This window comes from Scleropages formosus, chromosome 3, assembly GCF_900964775.1.
Source record: "Scleropages formosus chromosome 3, fSclFor1.1, whole genome shotgun sequence".
NCBI classification, from domain to species: domain Eukaryota; kingdom Metazoa; phylum Chordata; class Actinopteri; order Osteoglossiformes; family Osteoglossidae; genus Scleropages; species Scleropages formosus.
Window position 1 is genome coordinate 15,714,814 of NC_041808.1, and position 18,964 is coordinate 15,733,777.

The following is an 18,964-nucleotide window of genomic DNA, read 5'->3' on the forward strand; positions in this document are numbered from 1 at the left end:
ATTCAGCATTTAGGAATTGAGTCCCTTCCCTTTTTTAGGGTGAACAGAGGCAGGGGGCTAAACTATGGCACAACACACTATAGGTAGCCTCCCGGGTCGAACTGAGAGCCACAGGGGCAGAGCGGGGACGAAGACAGCAGTAAGTGAACCTCTTTGCATCTGACAGCAAACAAGGGAAAGTGAGGAAGGCAGAGGAAAAAGAGAAAAGGGGAAAGAGAAAAAAAGTCTTCCAGGCAGACTTTCAAAATCCCCTGCCCTGCATATTCCCACTCGCGCAGAGAATGCACTGATGCATTTCACGGTGTTGCACGAGTATCCGCTGCAGCGTAGGCATCCCCACATTGGCCAGTTACCAAACCTGATGTCTTCACATACATTCACATATATTTTTGCTTAATCTACTGGAGCACATGTTCCTACATTCAAGAGTCTAAGCAGTACTGTTTGATTCGGAGCCTCTACTCATTAAAACTACTCCAAACGCGTCACATTGCTACTGGGACATACTGGTTTAGCGGGTAATTGTATTGTGATATGTGACGTACCGATGTCCTGATAAATTACAGCAGCAGGTGCCCTTCTGGAAGGACCAGCCTCAAACTACTGACCACATACAATTCCTTGTCCTCAGAAACACTTTGCACCCGCTGGAATCTGAATGTAAAGCAGATAAGTTATGTTAAGCCTTTAAATTTCTGTTTAAATACACGCGGTCAAGGTTGTCAAGCACGTCTGCAGGAACGGATGATATTTGGAGGCAGCTGAAAGAGTCGATCTTGCTTAAAGTTTAAAACAGAATCGCGGCTAGCGGCCGAACCTGATGTCAACCTGAGAGGGAGTTGTCGCGTGTCTGCCTGTCTACACTTGCTGTGCAGAACTTCCTGCACCTGTACAGCAGGCACAGACAGGCAGACAGACGGTAACCCGGCAGGCGAGCACTAAAACCACAGCAACTGTATCGTAAGCAAAGAATCCATACCTCGCGGATAACAAGCATTCGGCCTCAATCGCTCCCCATACGCTGGACAACCTCAGTAATTTACTGCCGTGCACACCTTCACCTTTGGCGTGGAGAATGTCGCCAAACTATGTTGAACCCTGTCCTGTGCAAATTTCCCATGAAGATTGCAACTGGCCTTAGAGAACCAAGTGTCAGTTCATTCTGAATGCAGGTGCCAAGTAGAGAAAAACACCCATCTGTACAGAATCTGTTCCCAGGTCCCCTTGTACCCATCTGTTACTCATGATAGTGGTATATCCTGCTTCCTTGTTTAATTACCTTCAGACTGTCGGGACATAAATGATCAATTTCTCTGGACAGTGCTGTGCTGTGTTTTATTCTCCCGGTGCTCACTTATGCCTCCCACATATCTTTTTAAAAGAGAATTTTCCATTCCTATATTGCCCCTTAGTTATTAAGAGTGTGGTACCTGGTGAGGTGAAAAGCACGTAGTCATCAACCCATCAAGGTAAAGGTCCAGTGACATGCGACAACGGCGCGTGGCGAACCACATGTTTCAACAGGCCACATCAAAAGCAACTTACTTTTGTGAGTCTATACGCTAAACCCTCATAGCACTTACCTGTACTACTTCCAAGTCTAATAAGATTTTTGACACCCTGTGAATGCTTATATATGTCATTTACTTTAAGTCCCCCAAAGGAAATGATCATCTCACCTCATCGTCCTTAAACCAAGACAGACTCTCTGCAGTTAGAACAAACCAGTACTCCTTGGCTCCACCCTTGATGATACTGATGTTGTTTATGGTCAACCAGCCCTTGCGGATGACCTGTGGAGGACAGAGCGGTTAGTTTTCAAAGGGCATGGCAGGGAGTTCAGCATCAGGAAATGGGGCAAGTTTAGGGTGTATTATCAGGATGCTGGTCCAGCCAAGTTGAATAACTGGCAGACATGGAGACTCATACTGTTGAGATAAAACAGATCAGTAGAGAGCACCTTTGCAGGCCTGCATCTACTTAAGAGTGGAAAAGCCATTAAATCTCACAAATATCCACATACAAACACACAGAGAGACATACACTCCCAATCCTGTCCAACGAGGTTGACTATAACATCAAGACATATGACATCACATCATGTCAAGTGGCCCAAACTGAAATCATGCAGTGTCGGAGCTAAAGCTAATCCTCCACACGTGAAGGAGCGCTGGAGACCTACACTCTCAGTTACTGAACTAGAGCAAAATACACTCCACCAGAATCAGACATGTCTCCCACTCCTGAAATCTCACCCCCAATGTCTTACTCAGAGAAATGGCCTAAGCTCTCCTTCTGATTAGTCAGTGAGACAGCTGCACTTGTATCTCCTCCAAGATTGCAGCCAGGCCGCCATCTTTCCTCGGAAAAATCATACACAAGCTGTCACTGCGAAGATTTAAGACCCCAGATCTATTTGTTGGCCCACCTCCCCAAGAAGCTCTGTTTAAAACAAGTTTATTTCGGTCTGCTGACCGGCAGCGCTGCAAACACTAGACAGATACAAGCACGGCAGTTTGGTGGGGGAAGGGCTAGAGTAAAGTGCGTTATTTGCAGGCAAACGGAGAAGTTCAGGTTAAATCTGAATGAACACTTGCATCCCCTGGATTAAAAATCCGAAAAGCACCAAATGAGAGCATACAGGTGCCGAGATCAATTATGTAGAACCACACATAGAGAAGATGATTGAAATGCGTGCTTAACTGTTCCAAAATGAAGCTAGTAGATCATAGGTATCACTGTTGTTTTCTCTTCTCTGGAGAATTTACGCAAGCATCATGACTTGCTTCAAGAAAACATGTAATAGCTGAGAGAAAAGTAAAGCCGCACCATTATCAGCAACTGACGACTGGAGTTCTGTACCCCTGACTTTGGCCAAAAAGACAGCATGTGAAAAGGATGACTGGTAGTGTAATGGTTAGAGCTACTGCCTTTGGACTCACAGGTTCAGTTCCCACCTGGAGCAAGGTACTTATGTTAAATTACTCCAGTAAAGTTACCCACCTGTATTAATGATTAAATAACTGCAAGTACCTTAACATTATAAGTTGCTCTGGTGCCAGCTGAAGTAATTTATGTAAAAGATTTACAACGCTAGATGTCCCTTTGATCTACTGTGTTTGGTGAGTGGTACAGGACTCTGAATCCAGGGATGTGCTTCTGTGAGGTGGGGTGAAAGTGAGAAAATACTTGGGTACATTGAGTTGACGATGGAAGGATAGCAGTTAGTGATCACTGTGTTGAGTTCCAGTCAACCCCCTCCCCCCCACCCACATACATAAAGGGGGTTTTTCATAAATACCCAAAGGCAACGTCATTGCGACAATAGAGGCTGACGGTGTCCTGCTGTTCCCCTTTCAGAGGTACGGTCACAATTTATGGCAGAAGTTTAGACATTAGAGCACCTTTCCAGAAACAATCCTTTTCAGTGATCTTCAGCGGTATGAGGAAATGTTAGAAGGAAACAGCTGTAAGGAACAATAAATACAATTCTGTATGTGACTGATGGCTAAAAAAACATGACATCCCTCAAATAAGGAGAAGGTTTGCACTTAAGAATTAAGTAAAAAAAAATGTTTGACACTTTCCCTACATGTGCAAAATAAACAAACAAAATTAATATTTTCTGGTGCTTATAATTAATATAATTTTATACCTTTATTGTCTTTGGACTAATAAACGAATAAACATTCTCATATTCTATCAAATATTTTTGGGGCTCAAAGAAGAGCAATTATATAAAAGTGGGAAAAAGTATGTTGACATCTGATTCATTATCAGCCTGAAGTTAAATATATACAGTTACATTTCTTAGCAAGTTATTAACAGGATACTCAGAAATTCAGAGTGAGTTTATGAATAACCCCCAAGAGTTTTCATGGAAGACAACAGCAAGGCTTACAGAAAATGAGCTCGTACAATTTGGCTGGAAGACGGAGGGACGGAGACCTGTAACAGCAGCAGAAGGGGAGAGAATAAACAAAGAATTAGCCGAACACCCGAGCGTCTCCCCGGGAAAGGGCACCAGGAGGGGGGCATTGCTTCCGGGGGTCCTACCTGCTCATTCCATCATGACGGGGACATCTGAGGAGTTTAAAACTATTAGACCTCAATAGCTGAACAGTAAATTTAGTCTTTTTTGCATTTTTGACAGTAATCCAAGAAGGCATGAACAAAAAACTTTATCTCACTTTATGCGTCCACTGATTACAACCACAATCTTTACATTGAGCAAAAAAGTAGTGGCATAGTTTAAAATCCTCTCAACAAAAAGTGATCAGCCCCTCCCACCCCTCTCTAACAAAAATAACTTACCAGAAACCCCCCTCTTGGCAAGTTCTGTAGTGTAGCTGATCAGAAGGACAGTAAATAGTAGGGAGTAGGTGGGATAAATTCCACATATAGACAGGGTAAAAAGTTGTGCCAGAGAAGCATGGGTATGGGGGACCATACATGGAAAGGTACTGACACAAAAATGAAAGACTATGTCAACTGAAGACAAACCAACTGAAACCACCACACTAACAAACATGTCCATCGTCAACATGTACAGACACATCGTGCATTTGCATGAGTTCGTAGACACAAACACAAAGATGTACAAACAAAAAAGACAGAACCAGGCTGAGTGACAGCAATGTGACCCCCTGCAAGGCTCCTAACACAAGCCTGGCGAAAGGCTTCCCTGCTTCTCTCCTGTGGGTGGAAAAAATCCAGCACGACCGACACGCACCTGGTTTCCCGCTGAGCTCTTCTTGTTCATCTGACTGCTCCTCTGCTGAGCACTGGAGGACAGACCATAGTATTCCAAGTTACACACATATTAAACATACTACGAGTTATAAAAAGATTTCATAACCACAGCAGAACGTTGATTATCCAAACTAATTGACACCATGGTTGGTTCAGCTAATAAAATCGTTCAGATAATGAACCATATATGAGAATACCCAGTTTAGTGTAATTAGGCCTAAAATTGAATTATTGTAGTCAAGGTTATTACTACTGTATCTTGAAATATGAAGTAACATAAAATAACTGATTTAGGAAATGGTTTGTAAAGAATAACCAAAACATTTTGAAGAAACATTTATTTTGAGCTTGACTAATTTTTTTTACATGGTTTCAGCTGTAAATCACACTTTTTTTTTTTTTTACATAAACAGAAGTAAACAAACAATTGCACACAAATAAGAATATAATGAAACTTGGGGAAGTTTTCTTTTTTTTTTTTTTTTCTTTGAACCATGCAAGATTGTCTGTTTTTTCGCAGCGAGGTTTCTTATCCTCTTTAATAGCAGCATCTTCACAGAACTCCATTCAGACTCTCGCTCGCACCATGCCACTGTAGTCTCTAACGAAGGCCTCCACGTGAGCGGGCCCACTTCCCGCCTCCTCTTCGTCATCAGAATCACCTTACTTAACGTCAGCACTTTTTTCATCCATGACTAATGCAACAATTTTTTCTTCGCTCAAAATATGATAACCGGGATCATCAGCACCGTTCTTTAATCATGACTCTGCGTCATCTTCTCCACACTCAGAAAACCCAGGAATTTCTTGAAATAAAGTTAAGATCTCACCTACATTTTCATTTAAATCTTGTACGTGTACGGCCATCTCTTCGGCAACACCCCAAAGTTTGTGCCGTGCCTTTTTCAGATTTCCCTCTAACATCATGTTCCAACAATCCTTAATGTTGAGCTTCTTTGAACAATCGACCACGCTTTCTTCATCTCCCTCTGGGAGCAGCAATTGATGGAAGACTTGTCTTTTGCACATCTTTTCCAGTTTTTCTATAACGCCCTGATCCACTGGTTGCAGCAGGGCCGTAACATTCAGCGATAAAAACCTGACAATGAAGTTCTCTTTGGTTGAACTCAGCTTATCAAGAGGAGGGTGGAACGGTCCATTATCGAAAATAAGCCAAACTTTTCCCGCTTTACCCTTATCTTCTTGCCATCTCTTCATATTTGGAATAAAATCTTGGCAACACCAAACCAAAAAAAAAAAAACATTCGAATCCATCAAAGCATTTTTCTGTGCTTTATATTGTACTGGTAGACACATTGTACCTTTAAAACAGCTTGGATTCTTGGATTTAACAATCACCTACAATGGTAAAACATGCTGTCCTCTTGCAATCTGCACACACCATGACAGTAACATCCTGTTTGTTAGCTCTGAAACTGGGAGCAGCCATTTTGCGTCATGGTGCAAGTGATTTATGAGGGAGCAACTTCCAATTAAGGCCGGTTTCGTTTGCATTATAAATGTCATCCTTGGAAAAACCTTCTTCCTCAGTCATTTTCAGAAAAGACTCTTTACCAACTTCTGCTCCCAGGACATCACTTGATAAAGCTTCTCCTCAACTTTCAAGTTCACCTATACTATGGTGAGATTTGAAATTTTTTGGCCATCCTGTGCTGGCTTTAAATTTAGATGGGCCTTCAATTTTTGATTCCACTCTAATGCTTTTTGCACAACAGAGGTTGAGAAATAGGTTCGCCTTGACTTCTCTTTTGCAGAAACCATCAGTAAACAGCATCTAGTTTGTCATCATTATCAGAGTTTTACTTCTTTGGAGCAAACTTCATGTCTGACCCGGGTGCTTTACCAACATTAAAAATCTTAGCAAACAATGGACAGATTTCACCCTTTTCCAGTCTATTAATAATTGTCATCTTGTCTTTGATTGATGACACATTGCGGTTCCTTTGGCCTGTAGATGCCCATTATTAACACAATAGTGCAGCAGCACTAAAATTAAAAAGAAAAATGACACAGTATTTCAGTTTAAAACAGCCACAAACAAAAACTTCACCACTGGCCGATAAGAAACAAAATGCCTGGAACCTCACACTGCAGTGGCCTGCAGCAGATTGAGTGAAAGCTAACTGCAAACCCCCCCCCCCCCCCCCCACCCCCCCACCCCCCCCACCCCCCCACCCCCTGACGCTCACAACGCACAACGGTACAACAGACAATCAAGATGCATCAAGCTCATGGAAGGTTGTCCTGGTTCCACGTAGTAACTAAAGCCAACATTTGATTTTTAACTCCTGTCATGACAAATTAAGACTATTTCTATGCTATATTGCATATATCTTCGAATACATCGGAGCAAACACATTAAGCGGCAGGAGTACAATAATACTTCAGCATAACAACCAGTACACTAAAAGTAGACACCACAGTTTTTTTTGGGGTGGTTCGGATAGCCGGCAGTCAGGATGACAGACGTTCGGATAATCAACACTCTTGCTTTTAAGGTTGCTAAAACAAGGGCATAAATTACAATATCCAGTACTGGATCACTTATCATGACACTAACACATTAAGATGGTTTGTTTTCTTCAGTTACTTTGAGATGGAACAGTAAATATAGGGGAAAAAAATTGGAATTACAGAAATTACATAACTCTTTCTATTACTATAGCTCCATGCCAGTTGTTTATGTTGCATACTTCATTCAACTTCCTCATAACTTTACTCCAGGTGAGTCCACAGCTAGTATGAGTTGAAGCAGAGATTGCACATAAATCTCAGTAAGTTTTAGAAATCAGGTAAAGTACCACATTTATGTGAACAGCAACAAGGTTTAGAGACTATGATTTATCCTAAAAACCAACAAACATGGTGGTTCCTCCTCTGTGATGAATTTACTTTGCAAAGCCGATGAAATCCTCGTGGTTGGTGTTGATGTAGGACAGCTGGACCTCGATCAGCAGCAACACCTGGAGGCCAACAGACGCAGTAAGTACCGCAGATCATATGTGGAAGCCTACAGCTGGACAGTCATTACTATATGATTATAACAGTTGGCACGACCTGCTCTTTGGCCCGATTCTCACGGTCACGGATGTATGCAGTTACTATCCTCTCGGTTTCCTCGCGGAGCCGGGGGAAGTGGGCCAGCTGAAATGGTATATGAGAGTTTGCGTACAATCAATGACACAATGCACTGTCACAATAACAGCATCAGCATCAGATATGTTTATACTGTGCCTAAGGTCTGGGTGTGGTGCACTCTGAAACAGGTGTAGGTGGGGAGCTCCCATGTAGCGGCTTCCAGGTAGTGGCCATCTGGTACCTTGACCGTGCACTGGCGTACGGTATTGATGAGCTCCTGGACTACCATGTCCACACATTTAATACTGGGCCCCTTCAGCTTCACAATCTGCTTCTTCACAATGGCCTCGAAGGCCAGATCTGGGGTGAAGAGGCCTGTCCTGGGGAGTGGGGGGAGAACAGGGTGAGCAGAGTGGGAAGTCTGTAGTGAGTTAGAAGAACACCTAGTTGGCTGAGAAAAAGAGAAATGAGCTGGAGACACGAGACACAGAAAGATAACAGCTGACCAAGGAAATCGTGTGTGGTCATAGAAACATCCTAGCCCACATACTACGGCCAGGCTCTCACCTGATGCCATGGATGTTTTTGATGGCGTAGCTGATCTCCCGACGCAGGTCCTTCTCATCAAACTCCATCTGCATCCGGAAACAGGGAGAGAAGCTTAGGTGAGATGGAGAACCAAAGAAACTGTTAGGGTGGGGGAGTTGGAAACCTTAGCTTCTGTGTCACCTTGACCAGCTCAAAGGGAAAACGCTCATGGAAGATGCGGTTGATCTTGGCCCCACCAGAAAGTTCCACAGTATCCACCTGGTCACCAGAACCCTCAATCCTCTTCTCAAAGTCCACAGAAAACTGCTGAACAGTTCTGGAAGAAAATACACTCAAACACTTAAGTGCACGTTCCTGACCCACCAATCTTCAGCAACGTTCCCAGGAGCAGCATTAGGTACCTCGCTGCACTTTAATCCTACAGGTAATCTTCCAGATCAATCAAAACACTGCCCATTTTACATAACTAAAATTAAACAAATTGTAGCAGTAACCAGGATTAGCTCACTGAAATATCTTCATAAAGCACAAATGACATTATGACACACTAAAACATTTTATTTTCTTCATATAGCTCTAAACAAAACAATAAATGGGGTAAAAACATGTCACTACCGCATTCTTTCTTTTATTGTAGCCCTCTACTAAATGTTTATACTACTCATTATTCCCTTTTACTGCCACTCATAACTTCATTCCCATGAAGGTGCAGCTGATGAGCTAAGTCAAAGAACATACACATTCTCAGGAAATATTATCAAGTCACGTATTTTCAACAGTTTTATACAGCTGGCTGCAGTTTGGTCCTGAAAGCAATTCTTCAGAATAACAAAAAAGTGACAAGATGGGAATAATTTTATGACCTTTTCATTTCCTGCACCCTTTAAAACATGAAAGAATAATAGAACATGCTTTTATGTAAGTATTTATATGTATATAGTTATTGACATATCTTTAGGATGCAGAGCACCACAACCCTCTTTTTGAGGATGGATGGATGGATGGATGGATGGATGGATGGATGGATGGACACCCACTGGAGCAGGGCCTTTGTCTTGCGTGAGGGATCGTCGGGCCGAAAGTGGCGGTATTCTTCAACCTCCTTATCCAGGGACAGCAGCTGGGTTTGCAGCTTGCTACGGAACCCAGGGAGGGTGTCCCGGATGTGGTTTGTCAGTTGCTGAAGGAACAGTTGAGGTCATCAGCCAAAAAGCACATACAAAACCCAATCAAATGTTCTTTAGCGCTCCTAAGGTAGAAGAATGTGTCAGTGCACCAATGAATATAATTCAGAGCTCCCCTTATTTAAACTACGCAATTTAAAGGCAAGTTTCTAATGAGGAAAAAAAGGCAGTATATTGACTTCCTACTCTTTCAGTGATTAGATGACCAGATTAGATTTTTCCAACAATCTGTGAGCAGTACTGTTTGGCTGTGTTCCACCTTGTTCAGATTTTTGCTTGATTTGGGAACAGCCACTGCTTATTTCTCAAATCGTGTATGGCAGGAGATCCTTCCAGTCACCTGGCAGTACGTAAGGTGCAGAGAATGTCGGAGATGGATAACCTCTCAGTTCCTCACCTGGTTCAGGACTTTCTGCAGGTGCGGCGTACCCATGCTGTCCGCCATGTGCCGGTAAGAGGGGTGGGACAGGAAAAACTTCCTCTCTGCAGCCAGAGCAGCTTTGATGTCCTTCTTCCCCTCGATGTCCTTCTGACTACGGTTCACTACCCCAATGTACCCTTGAGAAAGCAGGGGAGCAGGACACACAAAGGGAGAAAGAAATGGGTTCAAATCAGGAAGGTAGTTAATCAAATGGACTGCTGAGAGCAAGACAGCAATTGTGCTATTAGAAGAGTACAGCTAGTTAAATAAAAATCACTGCCACAATGTTTATTGTTGGTGTTTAATGAGACCTCTTTTTTCAAGAACTTGCAAGAAGTTTATTGGGATTTTCACACGAGACAGTACCGATGACAAAATTTAAAATTCTGAATGTTTGATGCAATAACATGTGAGTTGTTTGAAGTTTACACTGACATGTCTGGCTCCAGCAAGATGTTGCGAGAAGAATCAAATCTCTGCAGTACTGCATATGACTAACAGTACATTGAAATTCCGCCAGCAACAACACTGCTACTAGCATAATTAGTTGGCAGCGGAGGACTGCAGCTATTTTTCAGAAAGCCGCTCTCTAGCACTGTGATTGAACAGTAGCCATTCTTCGTGTTTCAGGAGCCCTATAAAACTGCATTATGGAGACTTTATTTTGTACTTTTCAAGAGGTCTTGTGTAATGAAGTATTTATGTAAATGAAGGGAGATAAAGAAATAAGGAGGGACAAAAAAAAAATTAGGAGATAGTGCGTTCAGTTTTGTTTTAACTGACATTTTACTCCTAAAAGTAAATACTATAACAATACCAAGAGTAGATAATACTTTCAGAAGAGAAGAAATATGTTGAACTACTGTATTGTTGTACCTGAACAACTACACAAAATATCAAGACATTAAGCATAGCCTTGCTTGGATGGGTACACCACATCATAGTACAATACCATATTTCCATAGAATTTCAGCACCCCAGAGTAACGTACCTCTGCGCAAGGGAAGGAGCTTATTCTCCAGAACCTCCCGAGCATCTGTGCCCTCATCCATCAGGTCCAGCTTGGTTATGACCCCAATAGTCCGCTGGCCTGTTTTGGGTCAAGGAGATCAGGGGGTTTACAGTCCACACTCTTATAATAAGCAGCTCCTGTGATATCAGGAAAATGCAAATTCTATTCTGCAACCCATAAGCTCTACCATATTTTTAAAAAAAAATCAAATTTTCTGGTAACTGGACCACTTGATCCTGTTTGCATACTTTATATACTAAGATAGAACCAGTAACAAAGTAGCAAGTGACCGTGTTTTGCTTCAAATTCCAGGAATCTCGGATTCTGTTGCCAGGCACAGGAAATAAAACATTATTAAAGCTGAGGATACAAGTCTTGGCATATTATTATTGGTGGTCTATGGTACACCTGGGGTGACAGGCAAAACTAACTAATTAAAGCTGAGCCTAAAAAGCTCAATACCATTCCCAAACATGCACGAGGTCCAGTTACTGTTTCAGTGAACATTAGAATGGACAAGCTGAGTGATCTAAGTGACTCTGAACATGGCATGATCATTGGTGCCAGCCACCTCCCTGGGATGTTTTAATTGTGTTGAAATATGCGATGCCTGTGTCGGTACATTTTCTTCTGTAACGTCACATGGACTCATGCCTCACCCTGTGGATCGACATCTTTGGCGAGCTTGAGAGCGTCAGAGTTGGCCAGGTCCATGTTGGCTGGGGTGACAGCCAAGATCAGGCAGCTCTCTCTGCAGATGAACTGCATGATCATGTCCCGGATCTGGTACTCGATGTCTGGGGGTTGGTCCCCCACCGGGACTTTGGTGATCCCCGGCAGGTCGATCAAGGTGAGATTTAGGACTGCAGAGGGAGATACGCATGGGATGAGACTCTATGCACTGTAGCCCTAACATTTGCTGTCAATTTCCTGTACAACACCACAGCGGTAAATAACCCAAAACCCCCTCTATCTATATGTCTACTTTCAGCAATGTTCTTTGGGGTTAAGGCAGGGTACACCTTGAACAGAATGTGATTACACTGCAGGACAGTATAGCACTGCTCCTCATTAATCAATATAGACAACAGCATAACAAACAAAACACTGAAAGAACACAGAAAAAAAACTAAAAAAAGTTTAATTACAATAGTAACCGTAAGAACATAACTCCTCTAAACTGCAGTGTATACTTACATTGAACTATTTAGATTATTTTTACTCCATGGAAGCATTTTTGAGGTAGGCTGACATTGCTTATGTGGCATTTGACTAGTTTAATAAAGTTAGGTCAGCCGCTGCGGATGAAAAGTAGAAACATTCGTCTCCATCTTTCCTAGCATAACAAACTCAAGGTGTGGAAATCACCAAGCCTGCTATGCCGTGAATGAAGTCCGCTATTCATGTAAATCAATTCCAAGACAAAAACCACACATAAATACAATAAATTATATACAGTACAAGTCAAAAGTTTGAGTAGGAGTAGTGGCGTCGAGTTGAATTAGACTCAGGGTGACCACAGTTATGGAGGGTATGGAAGCGGTTTAGACATTGCCTTCTTCTGCATATCTTTGAACTGTGGGAGGAAAGAGAGCACCCAGAGGAAAACCCACTCAAATATGAAGGCTATGCTACAAACTGATAGCGTAGTGGTTAGAACAACTCCCTTTAGACCCAAAGGTTGCAGGTTTGAGCCTCACCTCTGGCTGTAGTACCCTTCAGCAAGGTACTTACCCTCAATTGCTCCAGTAAAATTACCCAGCTGTATAAATGGGTAAATAATTGTAAGTTGCTCTGGAGAAAAGCCTCAGCTAAATGAATAAATGTAAACTACAGAGAGTGAATGATCTTCAAACTCACAACCTAGGAGGTGTGAGGCACCAGAACTACATGCTGTACCACCGTACTGCTCAAAAGTTAAAGTGTACCTGGGCAATACCTGTATGGGACAAACTGGACAGAAAAATGAAAGGAGAGCAACCCATAAGTGTCCTACATTGCTGGGAAATGCTGTAGAAGAGCTGAGAAAACATGCTGGCTGGTTCCCTTATCAAATTAGTTATCCAAATGCCTTGCAGAGGAAAAAAAAAAAAACATACAAGGTTCTAGCAGGTGCACTCAAACTTTTGACTGGTACTGTAGTTTCATGAACAGAAAGACTCATCGCATCAGCAAGCCCGGCCGCAAAGCGGCATCCCATGCACCGAAGGGTCAAGCCTGCGGGAGATCGCACCATGTGGGGAGTAGACCCGCAAGTTAATGGGCACAGGAGAGATGCCCTTATTGGCCCCGGTGACCCGATCCGTCTCTGCTTCGATCTCCTGGCGAACCTCATCAAAGTCCGTGAACTTCTTCCCTTTGAGGTGAAGGAACTCGGCATACTCTGCGAGGAAGGAGGAAAGGACAGAAAAAGGCCGGAGGGGCAAGCAGGGAGAGATCTTTAACTAGAGGGGGATTAGGAGAACCATGAAAGAGGAAAAACAGCAGGTGAAGAGAGGAAACAAACAGCAGCCAGTAGCAATGAGAAAGGCAACATGGGGAAAAAGTCTGGATGTTATTCGGATATATATACTGGATCTATATATATAGATCTAAACATGGCACTTGAGAGTACATTTCCAGCTGCTACCAAACTCCACTAACCACCAAAATGGGAAAAATGTTTCTCATCACAGTACCACATTTTTATAGCCCATCGCAACGGCCTGCGAAGGAAACCAATTCCTCCTCCCTCCAAGTCGTGACCGCACGGAGCACGGCTGAGGTCCCGACCCAGGCAATAGCTGTGACTGCGCGCTTAGTTGTGTGTATTATGGCGCGTTGCAATAACTTAAACGGGACAGAAACAACCGTGACCTCACTAAAAATAGTCTGCGTAAAGAAAAAGCCAGAGTACGGCTCTGCTCCACGTCTTCCTCGCAACCCACTTTTTCATGACTTTTTCATGCCGATCGCATACTCTTTCAGACTTAGGACACACGCAGGAACTGCCACCTCCTACATCAATGAAGATACTGCCCCCTACTGGAAGCTGCGGTGAATCCATAAAAGAAAAAGCAGCTTTGTCGGGGCGGGGGGGGATTTGCACGTGCCATACCACTCTTTGTGTGCCGTTTTATCATACCTGTTTTCGCACTGATGAGCTGCAGCACAAGCGGCCGTCGGGTGACTATTCCAGAACCCCGGGGCAGGAAGTCCCTGCAGATGGAAGGAGCCAGTTGGGAAAGAGAACAGAGAGGGCGGCGTGCGGGTTACTACAATAAATGGCAGAGAATATATTTATCACGGACCGGGAATCCGCTGCCAGAACACAGATGAGCCTCCGTTCCACTACAAAATGCAACAGACAACAGTAATGATGTTTACTGACATACTACCGTTACACAACTGTGTCCAGCACTGCGGTTCCAGATTTCACATTTGAGCGAGTTGCAGCTCTGCAGCATCAGATCCCCCCCACCACCACCACCACCACCACCACCAGTGTGTCCATTCCATCCAGCACAGCACTGAGCCCTTGTGCGTGACCCATGTGATACAAACTGTATGAATGCGGAGAGTCCTGGCGTTTTCTTCCCCCCGCCCGCTGTCCCAGGATGGCCACTCAAACGAAGGCACCGTTATGAACGGGTCATCGAGAAGAACGGCAAGCCGTTCCTTAGGGCGCTTGGCTCGTCGGAGCTCGTATTCGTGGACCAACGCAACGGGGCCTGGTCACTTCTCGCTTTCTAGAAACGGGCGCAGGCCAATTCCCGGAAAGCCCACAACGCCACGGCCCTGTGCGGCCGGGACGAAGCGGCTTTTCGGCCTTCCCTCAATCAAGGAAACTGACAAAAGTGAAAAGCAGGAACCTTAATTAGTTCTTTTTCCTCTTGCTTGCGGATCGCAGCAGCCGAAGGTTAATGAAAGGGCAGTCTCGGCGTGACACGTAGCGCCCATCCCACGCCTATAAATACACACATGCCAAAGAACACGCGCATTTTCGTGACTAAAAAAAAAAGGTAGACGGTCCATCCGGGCAGTTTCAATAGCAGAGGATGAAACGGCTGACGCTACGACAGGTCGCCTCGGTAACGTCTATTACCTGCGCGCGGAGAGACGGGGCTCGCCGACGTTTGCGTTCTATCGCACGTTTCTCCTCCCTCGGCTCTGAAGCGAGAGCGGAGCTAATTAAAGACCGCGATCCGGGCCGCGAGAGTCCCACCCGACAGAGGAGACCTAGTTTCTCAGCGCTGCGGGAGAGCGAAATAGCCCATCGCTCCGGCGACAACGTGAGCGAAGCAAGGCTGGCCTACATTAACTGATCGCACGCCCGCTCGCGTTTACGCACCGCTGCGTCAAACGCGATCGCTGAGCGAGCGCAGTAAGTGCACACCTTTTCGGTCGTTTACCGCGCTCTTCCCAGGAAAACGGCTTACGGAGCCTGCCCTTTTATCAGTCTTTTCCAGCAGATAATAACAGAAGTGTCCTTAACCACAAGCCGACCCCCCGATGCCTTCACAATAAGTCCAGTTACATTCTTCCACATCGCCTGGTGACCTAAATTCAAAGCAGAACCTAAGAGCCTGGATGTCACTAAAAGCCCAGCTCTGTACACCACTCCTCGGGAGAAGAAGATCACATGGAAGACGAACACAATTTGGCGTTCCGGGAAATTACGGTGAGCTGAATGCGTGGTGGAGGCTAGAAAAGCTTGGCTGCGATGAACACTGCGTAGAAACACACACACACACACACACACACACATACACTGTATCTGCACTTCAATGAGAACAAATGACAGTCCATCTCTTCGACACACAGAGATGTGCTCTGCTTAAACACGCTTCAATGTGCTCAATGTGATCTCATACTCTCGCACGATTCTTTACCCTAAGAGCTAGGTTATTTTTATCGCCGTTTTCTCATTATGTCATGTACCACGTTTGCTGTTATCTTGTGGGCCCCGGAAAAAAATGATCATTTATTCAAAAGCTTTCCTCTACTATCTTTTCCAGGAGCAAACATCGGACAGCAGGGCAAACCGGAGAGACGGTGGAGAGGGAGCCAAGTAAATAATGAGGACGGGGTGGATAACCAGCAGTGAGGGGGGGGACCAAAGTGAGCAGAGAGAAATCGGTCAGCCAAGGTCCCAGGAAACGAGATTCTTCCGTGGAGAGGAGATACTAGACGCGGCAATTAGTCCGAATCCAGCAGGGTGGTGCGACAAATGCGTTTTTTGTGTGTGAAGACTCACTCTTATGAGAGGTATGCAATAACCCACAGCGTCCAAGTATACAGAGCAGAAGTAAATCCTGATGTTCTTTCCATTATCAAAGTGATGATCATCTAACGTGGATGGGATGGGAGTAGTTTAAATTAATGAAATGCAAAATGGGGAGAGTAAATATGCATATGCAGATCATAACAATTCATACCAGCCTGTCCATTCATCATATTGCACCTGAACCGGCTCGATACTGTTCATCCATTAGTATATAAAAGTACACGTCCCCTCACTGGAGCTCAGCTGGGACACGCTATTACTTTGTCTTGCTTCTCACTTCCTGCACCATGATGTTTAAAGCACAGCAGACCACAACTGAAACTGATGATGGTGACTGCTAGGTAAGTGATGCTGCGTTTGTGCTCCCTACGCTATTTTGGCAAAGAAAATCTCTACGACGGATTTAATTCCCTGTCCATCGTATTATCAGGAGTCAGAAACGGAACCAGCAGAGCTGGCCCCCGCACGATGGAAGAAAACCACACCTGCACACCGGCCATCTGAAAGTGCAGAGTGCGTGAATCAGCACTTTCCATGCCAAGGCGGGGGAATAAGGTCTCATTCAGCAGGTTCGATCTCAAGGGCAGGAGGAGAATGATTCGAGGTATGATCGATTTGCCGGCCTGTCGATGCACGACGGCCGCTTAAAATATTGTATTTTAATGAAAATATTTAGAAAATATTACCAGGCCAAGCTTTAAATCTGTTCAGTTGCACCGTTGATAATATGCCACTTAATAAGGTGGAGAACATCTCTCATGTAGGGCTCACACTATGGTGCAGAACAATTCTGCACGAACAGCCTCTTAGGATAACGGCCACATGCTATTCTGGATATTGGAAAAGGCTAAATGATTAAAACATAAAACATTTAGACTAATAACAAATGGGACTTTAGCTGGAGCACATTTACAAATCATAAAGTCATATATAACTGAGTAGGGACAGCTGATAGCGTGGTGGTTACAGATGCTGCCTTTACATATGAAGGTTGCTGGTTCAAATCTAACCGAGTGCTTTAGTACCTGTGAGCAGGGTATTTACCCCAAACTGCTCCAGTAAAACTGAATGGTACACACAGTAATGTTCTCCTGTAACTGGAAACTGCACGATTCATTGCCTCTTACCTTCATTAAAGCTGTTGATGTCAGAGGTTCTGCTGTCAAGTTCCTACCGCGAAAGCGTCACTTAAAAATGACACCCCCTAGTCACATCCTAGGCTAATGACAGACCTTTTGATGGCAGAACGGAAGAGGATGAAAAAACACCGATCACTTACCAGCGTGAGGGTCAGTGCGCTTTCTGAGTGTGCGACTGAGCATCATTTCCGCTCAAAAGAATAAAAGATCGCACAGTTCAAGTGACTCTGCTCTGAAGACCCTAACCCTAAAAGCTTGTAATGATATAGACTACGCACTTGCAGACGACACGTGCTATAAGGGGACGTGTGACAGGCACAGAGACGTTAACCACACATTAAAACGCGTCCTCAACGTTTATGCGTATTCAGCGATATTTTTAAGTAACACTGTGACGATCACCGTATCTTATAATGATGTTTACCATTTACCGAGACCAGAAAGATTTGACACGCAAAACCCTTGCATCAGCACAGGATTAAATCAAGCAGAACTAAGTTGAGACACCAATCTTAACATCTTATTTGAAACAGCGACGCACGGAGACTAAAACACTGAGCTCACAGTCTGGATACATGGTTGTTTTTAAAAAAAAAAAAAAAAAGAGTGCACTATAAGGGTATAAACAAGAGGAGGTACACTCCACCACGGCACTGACAAACCATCACTTACTCGTTCCACAAAACCTCTGAACACACAATATAAACGCGACTAGGAAGTAGGATGCTTGTGAATATTCTAAACCCACACACTGCCTGAACCGCTTGTCCCATACGGGATTACAGGGAGGGAGCCGGAGCCTAACCCGGCAACTCGGGGCGGAAGGCCGGAGGGGGAGGAGACGCACCCAGGACGGGACGCCAGTCCGTCGCAAGGCACCCCAAGCGGAACTCGAACCCCAGACCCACCGGAGAGCAGGACCCGAGCCAACCCGCTGCGCCACCACACCCCCGTATCCTAAACCTTCGTCCTCAAATGAACCACTTGTCTTCCACACCACCAGGTTCCAGAAGCCAGACTCAATTTCACCAACACGGCTTTGCCATATGGTTTATTATTGTTCACAACAGGGTCTATTAGGTTCTTCTGGCACTGATATGTGCAACGTAGCGAGTTATTACTGTATAAAATAGGCGCTAGGCATGTTGTTGCAGTTTTCTGCCTGCAGTCAATGGTGTGTAATGCCGCTACTACTCACGAGGGAGAGGAGTGCCTGCCAGATAAATGGACGATTGGATCAATCCAAGAATCCAAACCTTGACAACCACCTAAAACCACAAACTTCAATGCTTCGTGGAAAGGGAAGCTGGGAGAAGCGGAGATGGTGAGAGATGTAAACAAGCCCCCACAACATGGTAAAGCCTTATGGCTCTGTTTCAATCTGATCAGTCCCATCAGCACATACCTGGGGTGCACCGTGTGAAAGAGGACCCCTCACCAAAAACCAGCACACCGAAAACCAGCTCACTGCCAAAACCCAAGGTGTTTGCTAACACTGTATTAGAGGCTAGTAACTGTAAAAAAAATTAACTGCGATGGACA

General features: G+C 44.4%; 1 protein-coding gene across 1 annotated transcript in view; it reads right to left on the reverse strand.

Annotated features, from left to right (window-relative positions):
• Positions 1–18,964, reverse strand: part of LOC108935205 (dynamin-3-like) — a 36,008-nt gene that overhangs the window by 14,682 nt on the left and 2,362 nt on the right. The window contains exons 3-15 of the mRNA XM_029250297.1: positions 14,142–14,215; positions 13,251–13,400; positions 11,677–11,880; positions 10,997–11,095; positions 9,982–10,142; positions 9,438–9,580; positions 8,581–8,716; positions 8,419–8,486; positions 8,093–8,231; positions 7,831–7,917; positions 7,666–7,736; positions 4,727–4,784; positions 1,680–1,793 (exon numbers count right to left, since the gene is read on the reverse strand). Coding sequence (XP_029106130.1) covers positions 1,680–1,793; positions 4,727–4,784; positions 7,666–7,736; positions 7,831–7,917; positions 8,093–8,231; positions 8,419–8,486; positions 8,581–8,716; positions 9,438–9,580; positions 9,982–10,142; positions 10,997–11,095; positions 11,677–11,880; positions 13,251–13,400; positions 14,142–14,215 — 1,504 coding nt within the window. The remainder of the gene's footprint in view (positions 1–1,679; positions 1,794–4,726; positions 4,785–7,665; positions 7,737–7,830; positions 7,918–8,092; positions 8,232–8,418; positions 8,487–8,580; positions 8,717–9,437; positions 9,581–9,981; positions 10,143–10,996; positions 11,096–11,676; positions 11,881–13,250; positions 13,401–14,141; positions 14,216–18,964) is intronic.